This window comes from Lithobates pipiens, unplaced genomic scaffold (assembly GCF_037356315.1).
Source record: "Lithobates pipiens isolate NorthernLeopardFrog02 unplaced genomic scaffold, aLitPip1_a1.2 Scaffold_28, whole genome shotgun sequence".
NCBI classification, from domain to species: Eukaryota; Metazoa; Chordata; class Amphibia; order Anura; family Ranidae; genus Lithobates; species Lithobates pipiens.
This window is the reverse complement of record NW_027507789.1, coordinates 184,172,846-184,195,287: the sequence shown is the minus strand read 5'-3', so window position 1 is coordinate 184,195,287 and position 22,442 is coordinate 184,172,846. Positions and strand designations below refer to the sequence as shown.

The 22,442-nt window shown below is 41.9% G+C and overlaps 1 protein-coding gene across 7 annotated transcripts in view; it reads right to left on the bottom strand.

Moving 5' to 3' along the window:
• Nucleotides 1–22,442, bottom strand: part of GPATCH8 (G-patch domain containing 8) — a 121,223-nt gene that overhangs the window by 40,750 nt on the left and 58,031 nt on the right. For 5 of the 7 annotated variants that reach the window (XM_077460094.1, XM_077460095.1, XM_077460097.1 and 2 more), the window contains 2 exons: nt 14,762–14,834; nt 2,125–2,192 (listed from right to left, as the gene is read on the bottom strand). In XM_077460094.1, the coding sequence (XP_077316220.1) occupies nt 2,125–2,192; nt 14,762–14,834 (141 nt within the window). Of the gene's footprint in view, nt 1–2,124; nt 2,193–10,057; nt 10,097–14,761; nt 21,935–22,442 lie in introns of those variants that run through there. The other 2 variants (XM_077460100.1, XM_077460101.1) reach the window with 2 other exon arrangements.

Here is a 22,442-nt window from a genome sequence, read left to right as displayed (position 1 = left end):
TACTGGAAACATAACCACTTAAAGACTGCCTAACGTACATTTACATCAGTCTCAAGAGGTATGGCAGGATAATGTCTGCAGCTACATGCATCATTCTGGTATTGTTTTTTCAGCCGGTGTCCAGTTTTTATGTGAAAGACATTCAAGCTGCTCAATTGCTTTTACGGGCGGCGAGAAGCCTGTGCCTCTCCAGGCTCTATCGTCTCACCGGCGAGCCCTAATCAGCTATATATGGGAAACTGGAAGCAGCTAATATTTTGTCATGTCTGGTTTAACCTCGATGTAATCAGCACCAATTTTAAATTCTTAAAGCATCTGATCACACAGATCTTTGTGTAATCACAAATGTTTTTGGGGTAGAGGAGACATCTGGGGTCTAAAACCCAAGGTTTCTCCATAAAAGGAGTACCTGTCACTGCCTATTTGCCATCACAAGGGATGTTTACATTCATTTTGACAGCAATAAAAATGCTCAAAACGAAATATTTTAGTTTTTTTTACACTGTTTAACGCACCCCATGCTTGTGCACAAAGGCTCGGGTTGGTCCGGGGGGCATATCTAAATGGCGATTGCACCACACACGTGAAGTACGGCTGTGAACATCAAAGTGAGAGCAATAATTCTATCACCAGACCTCCAATTCTAAACTGTTAACCCTGGGTAACCTGGGATGAGAGATTTTTGAATACCATAGTGTGGTGCAATTAAAGGAGCATGGGAAATTTTAAAGCTCGACATTAGGTATTCAAAAACATGGGCGCAACCCTATCTTTTATATTTTACCAAAAACATATTATATGTTTGTGTACAAAAAAAAAAAAAATCTCCCCCCTGCCGGTCAGCGAGTAATGTGATTTGAGCTGCACATGCGCAGCTCAGACCACATTTACGGCCTGCTCTATGTGCCGCTGTGATGCGACTCTCATGGCATATGTGGGAGTGACATCGCCCGGCACAGTCAATCATTGTCGAAGCTGGCAAACCTGGAAGAAAGACTGTGCAAAGATGGAAGCTGCCGGGGCAAGCGAGAGCAGTGACAGCACAGCGCTGGAGGGCTGAGCTTGAAGGCAAGTCTATCATAATGTACATTATGGCTTAAAGCTGCCCGTGGCATATATATATATATATATATATATATATATATATATATATATATATAAAATAAATAAATGTTAAGACTACTACCGCTTTTTATTTTTCTCCAAACAATTTGCGTTCAAAAAAACGCTGCGCAAATACGAAAAAAAAACAAAAAAAAAAAAAACAACACACACACACAACGCAATTCCACCATTTTATTTTTTAATGTTTGGGGGTTTCTAAATAATTGTCTAGCAAAAAATACAGATTTTTACATTTAAACAAAAAGGGTCAGAAAAAGCCTGGTCTTTAAAGAGTTACTAAGCCCACAACCATAAAAACAGCCCATATATGCAGTAAAGCATGCTTGTTATACTCACTGTGGAACCTAAGGGGGTTAATCCTCTAAAAAGTCTGCCTTATCCTCCCCCTCCCTGCACTGTCCCCCTGGGCAAGTCTGTATAAGGCGGAGCCTTTGGAGTCAGGCTGCAGATGCTCAGTTTGGCGTGTGTATGGTTAGTTTTTTTTCTTGGGAGTGCGTATATGATCAGCACAGGGCCAATCAGCACTGTCCAGACAGAGGGTCAGGAGCCTCATAGGACAGGTCAATGCAGTATGAAAACTCCTCCTACACACTTCAGCAGGCACTGATACAAATCACAAAACTGCTATATACTGTTGATGAGAAGGTATTTAGCAGTTTATATTCACTAAAATAATTGCATTTCCATGTTCTGTGGGAGACCAGATATATTGAATGCAGGATTCTGGGTTTAGTAACACTTTAATTGGTTAAGACATGTCTGAGGAGGCCAACACTGCGAACCTGCCTCAAAGATAATGGTTCCTTGACCATCAAACTGGTCCTCTGCATAAACACCAGTCCAAAGACAAGATGCGGCAAAGTAACCATAGGAGGACCCCTGTCAGCAGTGATATGCATCTTAAGCTGCAGGATCTGATTGAGATTTCTGCATTTAGCACCTCAGTGCACAGACCCTTTTGAAAATGTGTCAATTTGCATACATAGCACATTTACTCACCTCCATTTCCATGCGGCCCATTCCCATGACATCATATTTAACAACAATGGGGATAGGATCGGTTCTGCCTGCAGAAGAAACAAACAAGGAAGAAGGTGAGCGAGGGATGAGTGGGACAGACTGAAGTGGTTACACAATGGGTTTTGGGTGGTTAGAAAAATCTTGCCTTGGAGTGCAGAGACCAGAAAGCTACAGTGGACCAAACAAGAGTCATTCTCACAGCTTACCGCTATCAAACTTGAAGGCCCACAGTCCAAGCTGCGGACTGATATTCCCTATGAACTGATAAACTGGTGATATAAAGAAATCATAAATGCCCAACCCAAACAACGATGGCTAGGGTAACTGGGCCTTGTGTATGGAAGGGTCAGATGTGGCATGGTGTATTGCCCTTCATGTCCTAGCCTGCAGCAGGAATATGAAAGGTTGACTGGTTGGCTGTGGGACCAAACTGGACTTTTCTGACGCTTCCATATAGAAGGCACAGGAGCCAAGCAACCACTGGAGAATAGAATCTGTATCCAAATCCCACCCGCATAACCTGCTCACGTGACTGATCTGTAAGCTGTGAAAAAGACTAGATGCAAAGAATTGACTCAACTAAATCAAACTAGCAGCAGATTGAATTTTATATTGTTTTATTGCTTCGAGGAGTATCCGAAATCCACTCACAACCAGCCAAAGCAAGGGAGGGAGGGGGGGGGGGAGATAAAATAAGGAGCAGCAGACAGGCAATTCACTACCGCAGCTGATCTCAGACTGGTGCAGATTCCAGTTTAGATTACATCACAATGGGATGTAAGTCCAGGACACAGGGAAGGGAGAGGGACTTACCTGCTTGTATCACTCACCTTGAGTAAAAAGACAAAAAATGTTATCTGCTTGCCCAGCTACCTGGAATATTATGTGGCACACACCTGTACATTATACCATTGGGCCAGGACTGTTAACGTATTCACTAAAGCGCCAGCTCTACTTAGTAGCCTGCAGAATTGGCCAAAAGGCCCTAATCTTTACCTTACTTGTATAAAAGCCCTGGTGCAGTCACAACTATAAAATTAAGAGATTGCCTAGATTTTTTTTTTAAGGGCCTATTTAAAATAAGAAGTAGGGCTGCCCTAATTTGTTATTGTGGAGTGCCATCTAGAATTTTTTAAAATTCTGGATGCGGTAGTGGTAATTGTACACTTTGCAACACCCCAGTGGAGTGCTCTTCCCCACATATCTGCCGAGGATCCATTAAAGAGCAGGTGACACAGAATACGCTACCAAGTAAAGTTTTAGGTAAGAGTAGGGAATAAGTAAGACCTCTGGGATACAGCAGAAAGTAGGAGGAGATCTCAAAACGAGGATACCCCATTCCAATGGCACTAGAACAAAGAGTTGGCCATTAGAACATTTGCCCTCACTAAAAGTTCCTGCAACAACAACAAACATTTTGGAATTTCCATTGCTTTCTGTACTGGAGACCATGATTACCAAAACTAATTCTAGTCATACACACCTCAACTTGTGTCAGATTCTTCCTAAATTGTTTAGCAATGGATATGGGGGGGGGAAAAAAACCCCATCACAGTAAATTTTCAAACTTGATGGTAGACTATAAAAAAAAAAAAAAAAAAAAATTTAAAAAAAGGATACGGTTTTTTCCCCCCCAACCCCAAAAGTGAAAATCTTTTTTTTCAGGTTAAAAAAAATAGCATTATTTGTTTTTCTTAGGAGCCTGTAGAGCATTGCATCCACGATGAGATCATAGGTAAAATGCCAGGCTCCTGCAGACCCTCAGGATAGTGGTCTGCTTGCACCTCCGATACAGGCAGGCAGTTACTTGAGAGCAGGAAGATCACTGGACTAGGAGAGTGCTCACCAGCTTCCTCAACAGTACATTGAGCACTACAAACCATCAGCTACAGTGGCGGATGGTACTTTTAAAACTGGGTTCAGATAGGTGAACTTGGCCTTTAACCCCTTAATTTTACAGCCACTTTGCAAAAACAGTTAACAGGCACAATCGTAACCCTTCATATTTAATAGATTCCAGCTAACAGAACCAATCACAGAACAGTCAGGAGGGCAAAGGGAATGCTGTTGACTACATCTTAAAAGTGGACCGTAGAGGAGATCTTTGACCTGCTTTAAGAAATCTCTCAGCTGAAGATAAATTACAGATTACGTTGCTGTAATAACTGCCATGCAAGAAAATAAATTCCCTGCTGTGAGAATAAATTCTCCTAATTCAGACTGACAAATAGTTGTTGGCTAAACATATATGCGGGCTATTTGTGCAAGAGCAGAGACAAGGATCGGTTATAATATTCTGGGAAAAAGTATTACAACACAACCAAAATTTTAATAGGCTAGTGTCCTCCCTGCCTGGTTTAGTGTCAGAATTTTGTATTTCATTTTCCTTTCTATGCACTCAGAGTTGTTAAAGGGTTCAGTTCGCATTGATCCTCTTCACAAGTGTCTAGAACACCTGTAAAATTCTGATCAGCTGTTGCCTTGCCTATCAAAAAAAATAAAAATGAACAAATGGGAGGGGTCAACTAGAATCCTATCACTAAAAGCAAACCCTGGATACCTTGTGAATTGTTGATTTGTGCTGGGAATATGGTAATGTGAACTGCACCAGGGGAGAGAAACCGGAGGTTTAATGAAATATATTCTGTAGCAGATCAGAGGGACAAATACATGAGGAACTCAGGAGCCAGTAGGTTCACATAAAGTCGTAGTTTGACAGATCAAGTACTTAAAGTGGTTGTGACCCTAAAAAATGTGTGCCGACAACATTAATCATGGCTGCTGAGCTATAATACTGTGGTCAGTTTACGTGCCTCCGTCATCCCGCTCTCTGCTCTGAGTCTCTCTCCTCTCCCCCTCCCTACTTGTCAGTGCGAGAGCTGACCTCCTCCCCGCCTCTATTCCTCTGCAATATATGTGGTAAAAATACTTGTATACCCTCGGATTTATACAGTCATTAGCATTATGCTTTTATTTTAAAGAACAGTAGCTAAACACCTTTTCTCACACCGCTGCTGTGCGGTCAACATATTCCCCTCTGACTTGAATCAATCAGCCAGCAGAGGTGATCAAGCCTTCCGCCTGCTCTCCTTAGGAAAGGGGTGCGGAAGGGGATCATGTGACCCAGTCATTTAATAATAAAAAAAAACACAACAGCACACAGTTTATGACTGTATAAACCAGTGGGGATACCAGCAAAGTCACAATGTGACTTTACAAAACACATTTAGACTGACAAGCATCAACAAAATGCCACCCATGAAAAGGAAAAGGCCAACATGATTCAGGCACACTGACTGTACACAAAGTGCTATAGCTGGCACTAAAGAAACATGCATTCCTCACCGCATCTTGGCAGGAGCAGGAGGTTGTTTCTTCTACCCCCCCCCCCCTACCCCCGGAATAGCAACATTAAAAAGATCTATACTTAAAATAAAGTGCCCCACCATGACCATTTAGCTCAATAAAATATAGCAATGGCCTTGAAACCCTACCCTTTGAGGCAGAAACCAATCCTCCAGGGGTCCTTCAGCTGTTGGTTGCATTACCAAAATTGCCCTCTGCTAAAGGGAGAACTGCAGCTTCTCTTCTAGTCACTGAACTTCAGTCTCCTAAACCCTTACTACTGAGCTGGAATTTGGGCATGTGACCAACAAAGTGCTCAAGTGCAGTTTCTGAAGGCCAAGTATCGTTGGCTTTTCCCTTACAGGTTTGTCAGCATGGTGGGGTGATTTATAACAAAAGATTTTATGACCAGACTTGACATTGTACAGGGATGAAGCCCCAAGCTTTTATTGGCTGCAATAAAAAGATTAAAACGCATTGATGTCCAATTTTTGGGTGCATTAGCTACTTGGCACCTGGGGTTTGTCCAGCCCTGTCAGAGAGTCAAGGTTTCAAGTAAAATAATAAATCAGGTGCCACATAGTTGAAAGGGCAAGGGGTGTCAGACAACATTATAAAAAGATGTTAGGAACTAAGTAGTGCTGAGGCTTTAGGTGAACAATCTAGGATGGTGAACACATTGTAATACTTTGCAAGCAGCCCCATTAAATGGGGTCAATAAAGGCCATCATGCAAGTCTATGGCCAATGATCAGTGTATGGCATTATATACAAGACTGATACACAAGAACGTTAGGGTGTAAGGTTTATTCTTTCAAAACCCAATGGTATAATATGGAAAGCAGCGGCCACAGCAAAAGGGAAAGGACCAAAGAGTACACAGAGTCCTGAAATAGTTGGTAAGGCAATTCTGTGTTTCAAAGATTTTTACTATGACCAATTAAAAATTTCTATACTGTAAATGCTGACTGTCAAATGACAGGAACATTATGTTTAATATTAGAGGAGTATAGGTTTAGTATTTATCTATTAGATTTGTGGATAAATATTCTATCGTCAAAATGAATCTCTGAGGAAGTTTTCACACTGAAAGAAAAATGCCCCATCCCAAACAGGTACCCTTATCAAAAGAAAGCTCCTCCAGCCACCCACCCACCCACCTTATCCCACCATTATTGATCCCATCACCACCAAGAGCTGTGATGAAATTTCAACTTCTGGTAAAACCTTGTATTATAGCACAACTAGTAAGGTGCAATAGCGTCCTATAGAAAGGATCAGCAACTCTAACCCTCCAGTACCACCAACAGGTCAAGTTTGAAACCATCAGATCATATGGGCTGCTCTTCCCGATCTGGAGACATCCGAACAGTGCATTAAGTTCAATAGAGAGAGTGGGCACAAGCTATGGAATAAATTGTGGAGATTAAACTGTTGCCCAGACTCCTCAGGATCGACCGTAAGCACATATAATTGGTCTTCTCCATGGCATGAACAATGCACCATATCCCAATGTACATTTAACAGAACAGAACAGTGAGCCACCTTGTGAAATCCAAGTATTACCTTTTAGAAAAAGCTGGGCCAACCAATATCTATTAATTTACTTATTAAGCTGACCATACATGTTAACATTGAACTCTACAATTTTTAGATTTACCAACCCCATGTAGTTTGAAGGGCCAACCTTAATGCTTTCAATTTTTGACCAGTTAGACAACCTTTGCCAACCTTTGTACAATCAATTCGTATGGCATGTTTTGGAGACTCTAGGATGCTTTGCTATGGCTGCACTGGGCCACAGTGGGAGATGCTACCACTCGAGGATACATAAATATGCCAAACAAAAGCAAAGTACAGACCTTTAAATGCGAAATTAAGGAATCAAAGGCCATCACTCCAAGATATGGGGCATGAAAGATCGCACCAATCTGAAGGTATAATTTTTAAAACACAAATACTGCACGGGTTAACTGCTCGTTTTGTCCAAGGGAGAGGAGAAAGCTGCATGCTCACCGGATCCTCTGCTCCACCGGCAAACAGCACTCCCCCACCATTCAGCGGTGGATTGTGCCCGACGTCGCGTCCAGAGCTGCTCTATTAATGTGATGTCAGGAATAGTCCACCGCACAAGGCCACTAGGGCAAGGGGTAGGAGCCACAGTGACCAGTCTTGGGCGGGGAAGAGCAGAGGATTAGACAAGTATATCTCTGTTCTCTAATCCCCTAGACAAAGACGAGCAGTTAACCCGTGCAGTGTGGGTACAGCCCCACTGCATAGGAAAAGAAAAAAAAAACCCTCTTGGGCTGCAAGGATTAGTAAGCAGTAATATATTATTTTTGTTCTTGGGTTTAATACCGCTTTAGAAAAGGTGAGGTCAGGTGGGGTCAGACTCCATTATCTCTGGTCTTGCCATATTACTAAACTAAGTTATGACCAAAGAAGCCAAATCAAGGCCAACGAGAACATTAGTAGATGAAACCGACAAGCTTATCTACAATATAATGTAGAAAGTTGACCGCCACAACCGTTGTAATGTAGAATAGAAGGGGAGGACAATCTACTACCAGTGCATTTTTTCAGCCATGCAATTTTGGCATCGCACTGACACTTGTAATGGGATCATCCAAATCCACCTCCCTACCAAAAACATAAGAAAACATTTGGAGAAGTTTTGCACCTTGACCTCAAGTTAATGTTACTGTAAAGTGAAAGCAAAGCAAGCATATCAGATATGTTTATGAACAATTCCCAGCTATTCATTACAGCTCAGAGATCACAATGCCTTCATCTGCTGCACTCTGCAGAAGGAACTTTTAGGTATCATCCAGGGTCAGTATCTTGTGTCAGAAATTACACAAAATCCTGGTGCCTGTGCAGTAATTGGCTGTGTTCACAAATGTCTAACACTGACTGGTGCTTGCTGCAGCCTCAAACCCTGTGACTTTCTACAAAGTACCAATGTACAGTCTGAGCAATCATCGGGGAACAGGAGATTTAGGAAATACCCCCTCTGCCAGCAGCAGACGGATGATATCATCTCAGTGTAAAATGATAGAGAGGAGCATTGGACCACTTGGTGTTTGCGATTGTAAATTTGAAGCAATTGGTAGCCAGCTCTTTGGTCCTTGAGGCCCATACAAGTGGACCCTATGGGATCATGAAAACAGACTAAAGGATAAAATAAGTCAGTTTCCGAGAAAGTCAAGAGTGGATTTTACTTGAGCAAGGTGAGCTAATATGTCTTAGGGGATATAAGGGCCCCTCTTTATTAGAGGTACAGAAACAGAGGATTGGGAAGTATCTGGTTAGTAAGGACTGGACGCCTATTCCAGTTATAGTTTGAGGGGTCTACACTTAGTGCCGGGTTTCAGTTTTCCAAATATACCACGGCATAAGGTTAGCTGTTTTTTTAGCACCAACAAACCCTTGAAAGTTTTTTTTTTTTAATCCTACATGCGCATCTAATATTTGGTGCATATCACGCAACAGTTAAAATAGTTAGCCGTAAACCGCGAGCAAAAACAAAAAAGGGAGCCAGCCAGTGTTTGCTGTCAACTAATGTCTTTGAGCTGAAGGTTATCTTAATATTTCTCCAATGTCAGTATACGGAACTGCGGGTATAACAGGATAATCTGGCTCCGCAGGTGGACAAGGATGGGAGACAACTGATCCTACTAAGGAAGCTTCCTTTTGCAGCGTTTTACTAATTTATGTCAAGGCAAGAATTGGTTGGTCTCTAATAATCGGAGGAAGCAAATGTATAAAATTATATATGTGATCCAATACTCCCCTAATATTAAAAAAATAATTTGAAAAACATCTTCTGATGCAACTGCATCTGAAAAAAATAAAAATAAAAAAAGTCTGTTGCCTATAGTAACCCGATTCGCCATTTACTGCATGCTGTCAATGCAGATTAGAAATCTGAAGCTTAATGACTGCTATAGGCAACAATCTTACTTTTAGCAGATGTCGATAAAAAGATCTACAATTGGATTTGTCATCTGTTTTTTAGCCAATGAATACCTACTTTTCTACTCAAGTCCTTTCCCTCTTAGTAGCCACAACCTGCAACCTATCATTACCCAGTTATTGCAAATGCTAGTAAAAAAATAAAAACAAAAAATATATATAGAAAAAAAATAAAAAAAAGGAGACAAAAGTAATCAAAATCCACATGGGAATAAGGTTAAACATTTTCTGGAGATTTTTATTTTATTTTTTTTCCCCAGAGGTCTCTACTATTGAAAAAACGTGAGGGAGAGTGGAAGATGACAGATATAGGGAGGACAAGTTGCAATTGGTTTATTTTTTTTCTCTAAAATTAAAAAATAACAAAAAATAAAATAAAAAACCCACACACCCCTTTCAAAATGTCTTTTTATTGGACAGGGATCAGACACGTGTGCATGGAGATAGACAGAGGAAGAAAGGACGATCCAAGCAATATATATATATATAAATGAATGCTACGACAGAACAGAAAGAGGAAGCCTAACATTGGTGCACTGATGACAAAAAAAAAAAAAAAAAGGTAGTCAGTCTGAACAGAAAGTTTCAATTACCACGGCTAAGTTTACCATCACAAGTCCAGGGGTATTATGCTGTAAAAAAGAAACACTTTTGGTTAGGCAGCAATCACGAGGTGAGAGGGTGGGAGGTGGCTTAGCAGGAGGAAGAAGCTTCTTCGGGTTAAGGGAGGGGGAGAGGTGGTCTTCAGAGCTTGCACTCTGACCAACAAGGTAGAAAGCCAAAGAATGTTTAAAAGACCTACAGATGGGAAATAGAAAGAGTACTGAGCTGCTGCACCTGTAGAGCTTAAATCAGGATATCCACACTAGGTCCATCATTATACATGAGCCGTCTTCTGAACTACTCTAAGCAACAAACTATCACAGCTAATCCTCTTTCTGCCTCTTTACCTAAAAAACATGTAAATCCTGGAAAACTCATCTCCCTTTTATACCAAGGCAATGGCTACTAGCCATTGTCTAAGCAAGGGAATCCAGCCTCAACAAAGCTTCTCCCCTTGCAGTTCTGATTTTGTGACCAATGGTAAGGTCAAGCTGTCAGCATCAGAGGGAGATACCATCAGTTTCCACAGAATAGTTAAGCATTTTTTTGCACCCGTTTGAATATTTATAGATTTAGAGTTGCAAGAAAATTGGGTCTGATAATGCCATTGGGTTGGCCATGCATCTGACAAGGTTGTGGTCATTTCAAACAGAAGAAAAAAAAAATTGTCAAGGCAACCCATAAGCAATTTTCCAATTACATCTTCACTCGATCAAATTTGATCAAGTGATGGGATGCCTTGATCCATTTAATCATTTGCTTGCATCAAAAGAGACTTAAAATCAGCACAAAAACTCTGAAGCGTATGGTTAGCGTTAATCAAAAGTAGCTTGCCAGATTTAAAAAGACTGCCTACAAAATGAGTGCTACATGCAAAGTGCATAAACGTTATGGGCTGCGAGACATACTGTATGGGGTGAATGTGAAAGGCAAGCCTTACTTCTAGGGAATGAGGCTTCTCTTCAAGTTGGAGGATGTCTAGACCCTGGGTTTAGAGTGGACTCGGAAACAATGGGCTCCACTGGTTTACATAAAAACAGACGATTGCCCATCTTGGAAGTTCCCAACTGACCACTGTAGCTGCACCCAGACTTCTCATCTAGCAGTTATCCAACTGTTGACATCCAAAAACAGATGTGCATGCTTAAACCGCAGCTTTTTTGGGCATGTGCAGATGAGCAAATGCATTGGACTCACGATTTAAATTAATTTATAGATGATTCAGTTCCCTCACATGTGCATTTATCCTGCATTTGACCTTTGGAGTTGCATTTCTGCATTAACCTGCAAAGGAAAGAAGAGCAAGCCTGACCCAAACAAAAGCCCATGTACACAGGTCCTTAGCGCTTAAAACTGTATTTGGTAGGACAGTACAAAGTAGAGTAACCATGACAACCAGATCAGTTACCTCAAGTCAGATCACTGACCATATCAGTTTCTGGTTGGTTGCCATCACTACTGCACTTGGCTTTAGAACTTGCGCAAGTGTTTTTGTTTGCACCAGAACTGGTTTTCGTCCAATACAAAGTGCCAAAGCAGCTTGATGCACCCGAGTAGGTCAACCAATTCAGAAGGGTCTCAAACTGATCAAAAAAGCAAGCAGAATACACCCAAAAAGCATGCTGCATTTGCTCAACTAAATAAACCCTTATTTAGTAGGCCTTTTACTCTAAGGTGGGACCCTATAATACATAGAGAGACATCAAATTTAAAGATCATCCCAGGTAATGTTCCATAAATATAAGACATTACTGACCAATAATGAAGAGTAGGTGGCTGAAGGGGCAGAGCCTAAGCTTCATGTGATGGGCTGAAGTGCACATTTCCATAAGAGCATCCTGAAAAGTAGGGCTCCTGGGGGTTACAGCGCATATCCAAAACAGTATATTGGTCAACTACCGGTTTATTCCAAAAAAATGGGAATGCCTTGCAAAGTTTAAAAATAATAAAACTGGTAGTTTGAATTGGCGAGGAGCATGAAATCCTGGATATTGATGTTGAGAATGCGACAGCAGCAAGGATACAATTTTATTATACTGCTCTAGGTAACATGCCAGGAACAATGCTAAAGTGTTGCAAGGGTTGACTGCTGGAACTTATAGTAAGTCATGCAGCTGAGAGTCAATTCGGCACCGCATAAATTACTAGCTATACAATCATTTCAAATGCAGCATTTTAAGCCTCCAAACTTCACTGTTAAGTGGTTGAAAGGTTCCATCAACAAGGGATTATCAATATCAAATAGTAAAATGTATTGAGCAATAAAAAAAAAAAAAAAATCGAAAACATATTGTAGATGGAAGCAGGATGATGAGCCTTTAGTTCATGGATACAAGATGGTGAAATTAGGTAAAATCACATACCACCACCCTATGGATTTCTACACCAAGCCACAATTTCATCTAATTTGCTGCTAAATTCACTCCTGAAACAGCCCAAGCCATGGTTATGTTACATTACTGTAATTGAGAGTATTTTTTCCAAGCTGTCTTTTAGTTGGCTGTTTTTAACAATGTCCATATTCTTTTACATGGACGATTATACTGTAGTGGGGATTTGGGCATTACTCTTCAGATCTAAAAAGGTTTCAGGAAAGTACAGCCCATCCAGACCTTTATGTTTAAAGTTATAAGGTATAGCTCTATTAATGGCTTTACTGTGCCTAAATTAAATCTTTAGGTTTACTTTTTATGCTTGGAACTAAAATTGTAATTTTTTAATTGTTATGCAAAATAGAAAATTTCAGTTACCACTTGCAATCAATAGGTGGCTCGCTGATGAATTCGTCGATTTCTGCCATTTGCAGGGCTAGAAATGGCTATTAGTCCAGATTCATACTGAGCTGCAGGAATGAAGCCGTTCGAGTTCAGCTGAACTCACATGATTTCACTCCCGATTTCAGAGACAGGTTTCTTCACCGATGTCAATGTAAATGGCAGCCCCAAATGGCAACAATTAGTACAGAAACTACTTTTTGAAATCGGTGCAGCGCCACAGATGCAGCCATTGACGTCAATTGGCTGCCGATTTGGCATGTCAAAACGCTACAGTGAGAACCAGGGCTGAATTTCAGATTCTCTCTTTAGTGCCCATAGGTTGGTTCCCCCTCCACCTTTTTATATTCTATGAAACGGCTTAATGTAAGCTGGTTAAACATATAAAATTCTCTGTGAAGCAGAAACTAGCTTTTTCAAGGACTCCTGAAAGTCACATTTATTTATTTGTACGAATAAGGTTTCTAGTGTTTTATCTGAATGGGTCTCGTGACACTGAGGAATGCGATATATGGACTCTTTTTAATTAAAGTCTTCTTGAGTTGAAGCACAGCACAAGCTCAAGTGTCTGTTGTGGGATTAAATCCTGCTCCAAGAGGCCTTGAATTGCCGGAGCACCACACACACTTCAACTGCCAACATCTGATGCATTGAGAAAAAAGGTAATTTAAACCCGGGCCAGATGCAGGAGAGAACAAGGCTTTAAATATCCAGTTTGGGGCGTTGAGTTACTTGAAACTTATGAATATTGTACACAGGTCAGACAAGTCTACAAGCAGGTCTGACTGACAGGTTACAAGGTAGTACACATTAACCTATAAACCCCCAACCTCCACAATCATGTCATCAAACCTTTATAGGACCTTCAAGGTAGAACATATGGTATGCTCAGGTTTACACTATAACTTGTACATTTGTTCATTTACTTATGAAACATTCCAGTACTATGGGGTACCTTTACTTAAACCCAAACCAGATGAAGCAGTTCCCTGAATGGGGAGGTGGTCTTCACCCCAAGTGCAAAACACAATAAAGTTAAAGTTAAAGTTTTACCCATTGATCTTTTAAAGAAAGCAACAAAAATGTGCTGTACTGCTCTGCCAAAGAAAGGGTGGTGGCGCATGAACAATTTGTCATCTTTGCACATTGGGTGCGTAATTTACAAGTTTTGGGGTTCGCTGAACGGATGCAGAAAAATTGGCCCATGGCCTTTCTTTTCAGTGATGGAAGGGACTCTTTCTCCCCTCCCCCCCCAAAAAATCTCCTTGCTGCTCATCATGGATATAAAATAAATGTGGGCCCATTTGGCCGACCAAAACGGCAATACTTCCCAGCTGACCAATCTTGTAGGGGGAACAGATCAATTAATTCCCCTATTGCTCCCTGGTGAAAAATTGGGTGGAGGAGAGCCCGCTATCGTCTGACCATCTCCTTGTATAGACCGGTACCTAAATTCACAAATTAATTTAGCTTGCAAGAGACTTTTCCTCCCAAAATCTCCTTGCTGTTCATCATGGATTTAAAATGAATGTGGGCCCATTAAAGCTGCTAACCAATCTTGTAGTGGGAACTAATCAATTGGGGTTCCCCTATTGCTTCCTGAAACTACCTTCTGAACATCTCCTCGTGCAAATTGTTAACCTCAATATGCAAGTGCAATATTTTTTTTTTTTACAGAAATCATCAAGCATGCAGGATACATAAAGCTTAAAAACTAAATAAGAGCTTTCCCAAGTTGTTGCCCGTCTTCTGTAATCAGATCTTGTCGGTGTAAAAACAGTATTGAAAAGGAAAGAGCATAAAAGGTATGAAGTGAAAAAGATGGGAGGGGAGGAGGAGGGGGGCATGGGCATTCAAAAGACAATCACTTTTAAGAAAAAATAAAATAAATCATTAAAAATAAATCAGCAAATGACTTACCCTGAAGGGATTTCCCCAGGCCCTGGCCAAGCTTCCACCCATGCTTCTGCAGTAAGCGATGTCCGATGTTATCCTGAACGGATAGGGGAAAGTAGGAAGGGGAGAAAAAGAAACACGAAAATATTCCAGTAATAAAATTTGCCCCCCCCTCCCTTTGATCATTTACTCTCCACTGGTGACCGAAATTTGTGAGAACTGACAGTCATGCAAAGAAAATAAAATAAATAAAAAGGTATATAAATATAAAATTCTACTGAGTAAATTACAAAGTAATAAACAAAAAAAAACTAAGTGTATGGTGACAAAACACTGTGCTCCCTACACTATGGTCTGAGAGGGTAAGGTGGTATTCTTACTGGCTCTCCAGTAATCTGCAGGAACAGGTCATATGCTGGGGTGTCTGGTAGAGACATACATAGATACAAGTTCAAAATTAAACCGGGAAACACAAAGCATAAAAGACAAACACCTAGCCATCACCTGGACCACAAGGAAGGTACTGTCCCAAACAGAGCCAAAGAGAAAGACTGAGTTGGAATTTCATATTAGAACATGGACGAAAATTGCATTTGCCCCAACAATTTGTTTATTAGGGCCCACGTTGGATATATAACATGTTCAGCTAGAAACCAAAACTCCTCAAAGTTGTGTCGTGACATTGGGGGCCTCCAATTGTATGAAGGTGTAATGAGTTTCCATAATGTAGTGTAAAGACAATGCCAATCAATATAAATCGGCATCTAGCTTGACAGCTTCAGCATCAAACTAACAAAATTCACTAAAGACTGCTTTTGATTTATAGCCTTTGTAAGTTAAAGGGCCAGTAAGCCTAAATGGCCAATTTTTCCAATTGCCAATTGGGAAAAAACCAAAACCCCATTTAAAATAAAAAAAAATAAAAAAAATTTAGAAAGGATTCAAGGTGATACAGGCATACCTTAAAGCTAAACTCCAGGCAAAATGCTTAACACGCAGATGAAATACTGGATACTGAAACCAGTTTTACTAGCTAAAGTAAGTTCCAACGAGCAGGGCCCTCTGACCCCTCATGTATTGATTTGTATTGCAAGTATACTGTCTGCCCTCATGCTGTAAAGCGCTGTGAAAACTGTTGGCGATATATAAATCCTGTACAACAAGAACTTGCATTTCTGTGCATCCAACCCTGAGATTTTAGCCACAGAGAACAGTCCTGCCTGGCACGGCAGGAGACCTGATTTTTCTCTGCTGCAGTTAAAGGATAAGTTCAGGTTTGGTAACATGTTCTACGTTCCACCTGTTTTAAGGGTGGAACATGCAATGGCGCAGCAACCCAAAATTTCCCTGTGACAGCAGTATGGGGCGAGGTTCCCTGTACAAGCTGTCAGTTTTTGAAGAGTGCAGCCATTCAGGACTGTGACCACATGGCTGCATCATTGAGAGTCCTGTGAATGAATGATCTACAACTACCTGCAGCTTTTGAAGCTGTCAGCTTGTAGTTCTCAGGGAACTACCATGGCACCGTTGAGCGCTGTAGTAGTTCAAGAATAAATTTTTTTTTACCTGCAAAAAATGTGCATTATTTTATCTTTTTAAAAGGTGAACTTCTCCTTTAAAAAGGAGAAGTACAGCCAAAGCTTGTTTGTCTGTACTTCTCCTGTGGATCACAGTAGTGCAGTTCCTTCTGCACTCGTGATCCGTTTTCAGAAGACAGCGGGCTGAAGTCCACTCTGCTGACGTCACAGAGTCTTTCCAGGCCTGGGAAAGATCGTGACAATATGATCAGGATCCACCCACATGCCTGCACTGGCACCTGGCTCAGCCTCTCAGCGAGCCACTGAGCGCCTAAGATGGCCGCTCCCACCTTTCCCCCAGCCCAGCATGCCAGTGGGGGGGGTGGAGCCAGTGATTGACCGTCACCAGCTCTCAGCTCATGGAGCTCTGAGAACCCGAGCTATTGGCAGCGTTTTATCGCTTGTGTGTTAGTGTTAGAGCCAGCAGAGAACCGGTGCTGCCTCCACCTAGGCAAGTATGAACCTACCGGAAAACTGGATTCCCGTACTTCTTAAGCAACTCCTACAGGTCTGGTCTCGCCCTCAGCCTATGACTGGACAGTGACAGGAGAAGCAGACCGATGAGCTCATCTGTCTCTGCTCTCTCATCAGCATTGTAGCACAACTCAAAAGGTTCCTTGTGTTCCTCAGAGTCCTGCAGTAAAGGGGACTGAAAGGAGGTGGTGAAATTTAGGTTCTTACACCATCTGCATGATTTATTAATGAATACAGAGCTGCTGTATCTTGTGGCCAAATCTGGCTGGAGTTCAGCTTTAACGGTTGAACGATAATAGGCAATGAGCTGGCTATGATCTCACAGCCTCTCGTAGTTTAGTTTTATTGGTCCTTTAAAAATGGTAAGCAATGCAAAACTTATACTTCAAATTTTGGGTAGGCCAGCTTCTAATAGCTCATAAATCAGACTGAATTTCAGAAGTTTTGCTCTCGTTAACTCTTGATGGGACAGCACGCTTCATCCCCCTGAGGTAAAATTCTTGAAGACACGGACTTGTGAGTGACCCAGAAGCCAACATTGTAGCAAGACTCGTATATACCATTTGGCTTCCAACTTAGCTTTCTCAATGACATTTTTGATCATCTCAGACGTAACTAAAAGCATGCAGCAAAAATGTTATTTGTTTTCGGAAGAAACCATTGGTGTTAGTGTTATCCAGACAAGAGTAATCATGGAAGAGAAGTAAAACAGAAGAGGTACACCTGTAGGCCTGGCTTTATCAAATGGGATTTATGAATGATTGCATAACCTCTAATGCAAAAAAAGGGGTGAGACAGGACAGGGTTAACAGCCAAGGATGTGTAAGTGCAAATGATGAAAGCAAAAACAGAGGCATGGGGGGGTGGGGGGTCCCAGCAGAGTGTCTCATCTTCCCTTTATGCAATCAGGTCCTAAAGGCTACAATAAAGACAGTAGAGGACCCTGAAACATATCCTTCACCTGCACATGGTGGGAGCATACATCTCATGGGCCAAAAAATGAAAAAGCAGAGAATGTGGCAGGTTGTTGTCTTTCGGCAGTGAGGTGTTTGATTTTGAAAAACAAAATGGCTGGCTGAAGGCCAAAACGAAGATACTAAACCTATATTATCAAAAGAAAAAAAAAAAAACACGAGTGTGCGTCGGTACTGTAGATTGCATCAATACACCAATTATACTGCTGCTTAGTGCATTTCAACAGATCATTGTGCTTTCCAAAGACTGCATACAGACTATGCAGTCTACTACGAAGACAATATATCTGTGCAATGACGAAGGGAAGGCACTACAAGGCACCAAGATGATGGGAGGAGGGAAACAATAGAGAAAAGGCTGGAGGAGGGGGGCGGTGGGTGACTCATACTGCAGGGTGGAATGTAGCAGGACATAGAAGGGAGTCTTGTTCTGCATTCCTATGCACAAAGGCGCATTGCAGAAGAGCAGAGTAGGGAGCTGTTGAACACTGCCTGCTAATGACAGCTATGGGATAGAAACATAGCTGCATCATGAATAGTAAACACTTCCAATATCGCCATGGCTTTTCCTGAAAGGATAAAATTACACATATTAAGCTGACTGTATATACAAAATGACTAGCTGTCTAAGGGCTATATCCAAAATTCAATGTTAATAGACATCCTATGGGATGAGATCATAACAGAAGATGTGACCATGCAAAAGTCACCCTGTTTATGCGGGCCTCTTTATGAATGGCCACACTTGTATCTATTGGGACAGGCAGAATTATATGAATATGTAGGCTATAGACTAGTTAAAAATGCAATTTTTTGCTAGCAGTAAAAGTTATTTGTTCTAGCTGTTATGCTGCGTGGAAGGCAAGGCATGGCCAAGCCTTAGGCCCCTTTCATACTGGGGCGGTGCGGGTGTCGGTGGCAAAGCGGCGCTATTTTTAGCAGCGCTTTACCGTCGTTTTAGCGGTGGTCTGCGGCCGCTAGTGGGGCGGTTTTAACCCCACTAGCGGCGGCGCTTTGCCGGCCTTATCGCCGCGTGTCCCATTGATTTCAATGGGTAGGAGCGGTGAATACACCGCTCCTTTCACCGCTCCAAAGATGCGGCTAGCAGGACTTTTTTCACTGTCCTGCTAGCGCACCGCTCCAGTGTGAAAGCCCTCCAAAAAATGTAATATACCTGTAATGCAGCTTACCAATCATTAGATGTGGTGGGTGCCTCAGTTTTCTTTGCCCTGCCCCCCCAACCCCACTGTTCCATGGATGAATGAGCACAGGAGGCACACCAGCATTGTCAGTCTGGAGGGAGGGTAGTGTTAAAATGTATTAACAGATTTAAATACATTCAAAGCCAAACTCCAGCTCACACTTTATAATTAGTTACAGCAGCAGTTTTCATTTCAGGATAAAAGTTTTACATGATAAAAGCTCACAAATAGAACGTCCACCAATTGAATTCCTCCTCCCCTCCAGTGCCACGTTTGGCACCTTTCGGGGGGAGGGGGGAGCAGATACCTGTCAAAACCAGGTATCTGCTCCCACTTCCGGGGAAAGATGATTGCCACGTCGTGCGGCAAACTACTTAATGTCCGGCTCCTCCACCCTCCCCTGCTGCCTTTTGGGAGATGCACATGTCCCAGAAGAGAGCAGGGACCATTCAGCAAGTGCAGCGCAAATCGCACATGAGCAGTAGGAAACAGGATGTGATGCCATAAGGCGTCACTTCCCGTTTCCCCTAGTAATGGATGCCTGCACCCGAAGCCAAGGGACAGGTCGGCTTCGGGTGTCGACATCATGGGCTCCCAGGACAGGCGTCATATCAACAGTCAGCAGTTGCAGGATTTGTAGCTGCTGACTTAATTTTTACCCAAGCGGAACTTTGCTTTAAGTACCCCTGCTAGTGTTAGGCCCCTTTCACACCAGCAAACCAATCTGGTCCACCTGTCCATTTTTTCAGGCGGACCAGATAGGACCATCCATTGCTCTCTATGTGGCAAATGTCAGTGGAAATGTCTGCCAACACGCCCCGGGCATTCGACAAAATCTGCTAAAAACAGACATGGGGATATGGTCGCCATCCGCCAGATTTTCTACAAGTGGATTGGGTCCGATGACAATAGGATGGAAATGTGCCATCTGACCACCCGATAGAGGAGAGTGGGCTGCGTTCGTGTCCATTCTGCATAGCAGAGTGGACCTGCCATCCGCCCGCTCAGCAGGGATTAGCTGAGAGATCCCACGCCGAGCAGACAGATCCACTCCATCTGAATGGGGCCTCATTCATGTAAACCGATACAATCTACTGGAGAGCTTGTGCTTTTGAAAAACAGACTTGCTGGAAGGTTTACCAGATAAAAATATAGGAAAGCCTAAAAAAGAAAAAATGAATGCAGCAATAACACCAAAAAAATGGTAAACTGCAATTTAATGTTTGCTTTTGGGTTTAATACTGCTTTAAAATTACTCTAGAAGAAAGGATTCCAACAATTTTTAAAGTTCCTTGGGCTTGATCTTCTAAAGATCGTAATATTGTATGTAACACAATTGTACTAGGACTGCGTTTCCTACAAGATCTATCCATCTAGGGCTATAAAGTATACTGGAGGATATCCTGCTATAAAACATCAGCACACTCTTCTGCCTCTCTATTGATTCATCAATGTGTCTTCATGGACTGATACAGGAGGTAGGAGGGATGAGAAAATCTTCAGCTTTTTAATTTAAAGCAGTGGTCTCCGAGTCCCGGGGACCAGATGTGGCCAGTTGCTTGCCTTTATCAGGCTCTTGGAGCACTATTCCTCTCACTGACACCAACTATAGGGTTCCTACTGACAACAATGGTTGGGTACTAATCCTCCCACTTACACCAATGAGGGGGCACTATTCCTCCCACTGACACCAATGGGGAATTACTCCTCCCACTGACATCAACATCTGTACCCCCTAAAGTCTAAAAGGACAGTATACTGGCCCATTTTTTAAAAAGTTGAGACCAATTTAAAGTCACAATGTGCAGTTTTGGAGCTCCCAGAGTGCTTGAGAAGTGCTACCTCCATTTTGTTCCAAACAATGGTTAGGTGGCAAAAATAGTAACAGGTGCAAAATAAGAGGGTCTTTCACTGTAAATAAAAATCTTACGGGGGTCATGACTGGCAGGGATTTCCGGACAAAAATCTCACAGATCATCCATCTGCAAAAGGCAGCTCTGCACCCACTTGGACTAGACCAGATCTGACACCTTTGTCCTTTTCAAGTATAACATAGTCCATGGTTAGACAGCTGGAGCTGTGCTGCATCAACAAAGACTCAGCTGTTCAACCTTAAGGGCTGCCAGTAACTTTTAGGATTCTCTGAGGGGGTGGAACCACACTAGTCAAGGTGTCATGGGAAGGGTTTTCCTCATTTAGGAAAAAAAAAGGTTCCCCCCTTTAAGTCAGCAAAATACAGTACATGGCTGCAAAGAATGGAAAACATGAGACCCTGCCAGAGATTCTTAAAAACACCAAGTCTGCCAAAAGAAAGAACAAAACAGCACTCAATCTTGAAGATCGGAAAACCCAGTATGACAGATTGTGGAGAAATATCTTGGAAAGCTCCAACAACAGTAATTAGGGTCTGGGAAATGATGCAACTTAAAGTGAACTGGCCGTGCCCAAGAAAGTGTAGAAATAAAAACACGGCTAGTGGTGCCTGCAGACTTTGTGGTACCCAAACACTTTGGAACCTTGTCCCTGAATGCATATGGAGATTTTCTACAAGTAAGCAAGTCCTGACCCCCTCCTGGATCTACGCCATACCCCCCAATAAATGAACTGTCAATTGGCACAGCCTCTCTGCCAGTAAAGTTTCTAGTATATGAAGAATGGACCTTAAATTTCAGAGGTGGGCAAAGCTGAACAACTTGCCAGATAAGAGCATAACTTAAGTACAAGCCGGGGCTTATGATCTGGGGTTTGCCTTAATATAATAACGGACAGCAATTTATTTATTCCCCCTCTCCATCCATCATAGGAACTTTTTGGAAGACTTCCCCTCTATTCCTGTTCTGGTTTTGGATTTACCCTCAACTTTCATTCCTGCTGACATTGGTGATCAGGACAAAGAATGGATCTCCATAATGGGGACACCGAGAGCAATAAAAACCTGACAATGGCGCTAACCTCGTACCAATAGCCATATCTAAAAAAAAAAAAAGAAGTTTTGCCATTAAGCTGGCTAAAAGGACTTTTTTTTTCAAATCAGCCAGCCGGCTGGACAAAAATAAATAAAACTCATCAAAATTCCTCCATTCACACAAGCAAGGTGGCTAGAGGAATCCTCCCTGCTGAGACATTGGGGTTGATTTACTAAAAGGCAAAGTTTGTGCACTCTGCAAGTGCAGTTACATAGTTACATAGTAGGGGAGGTTGAAAAAAGACACAAGTCCAACATATGTCAGTATTACATTGTATATCCCTGTATGTTGTGGTCGTTCAGGTGCTTATCTAATCGTTTTTTTAAACTAGCAATGTTTTATCCCTATTGTGGGGTCATCAGTGTGGTATTTGTAAATTTAAATCACATTCCTTATCAAGAGTCTCTTCTCCAGAGAGAAGGTCAGTGCTCAAAAACCTTTTCTCATAACTAATATACATGATAAGGTCTGTATTGTTGGTAATCAATAGGTCTAGTAACGCTTTGTTTGCA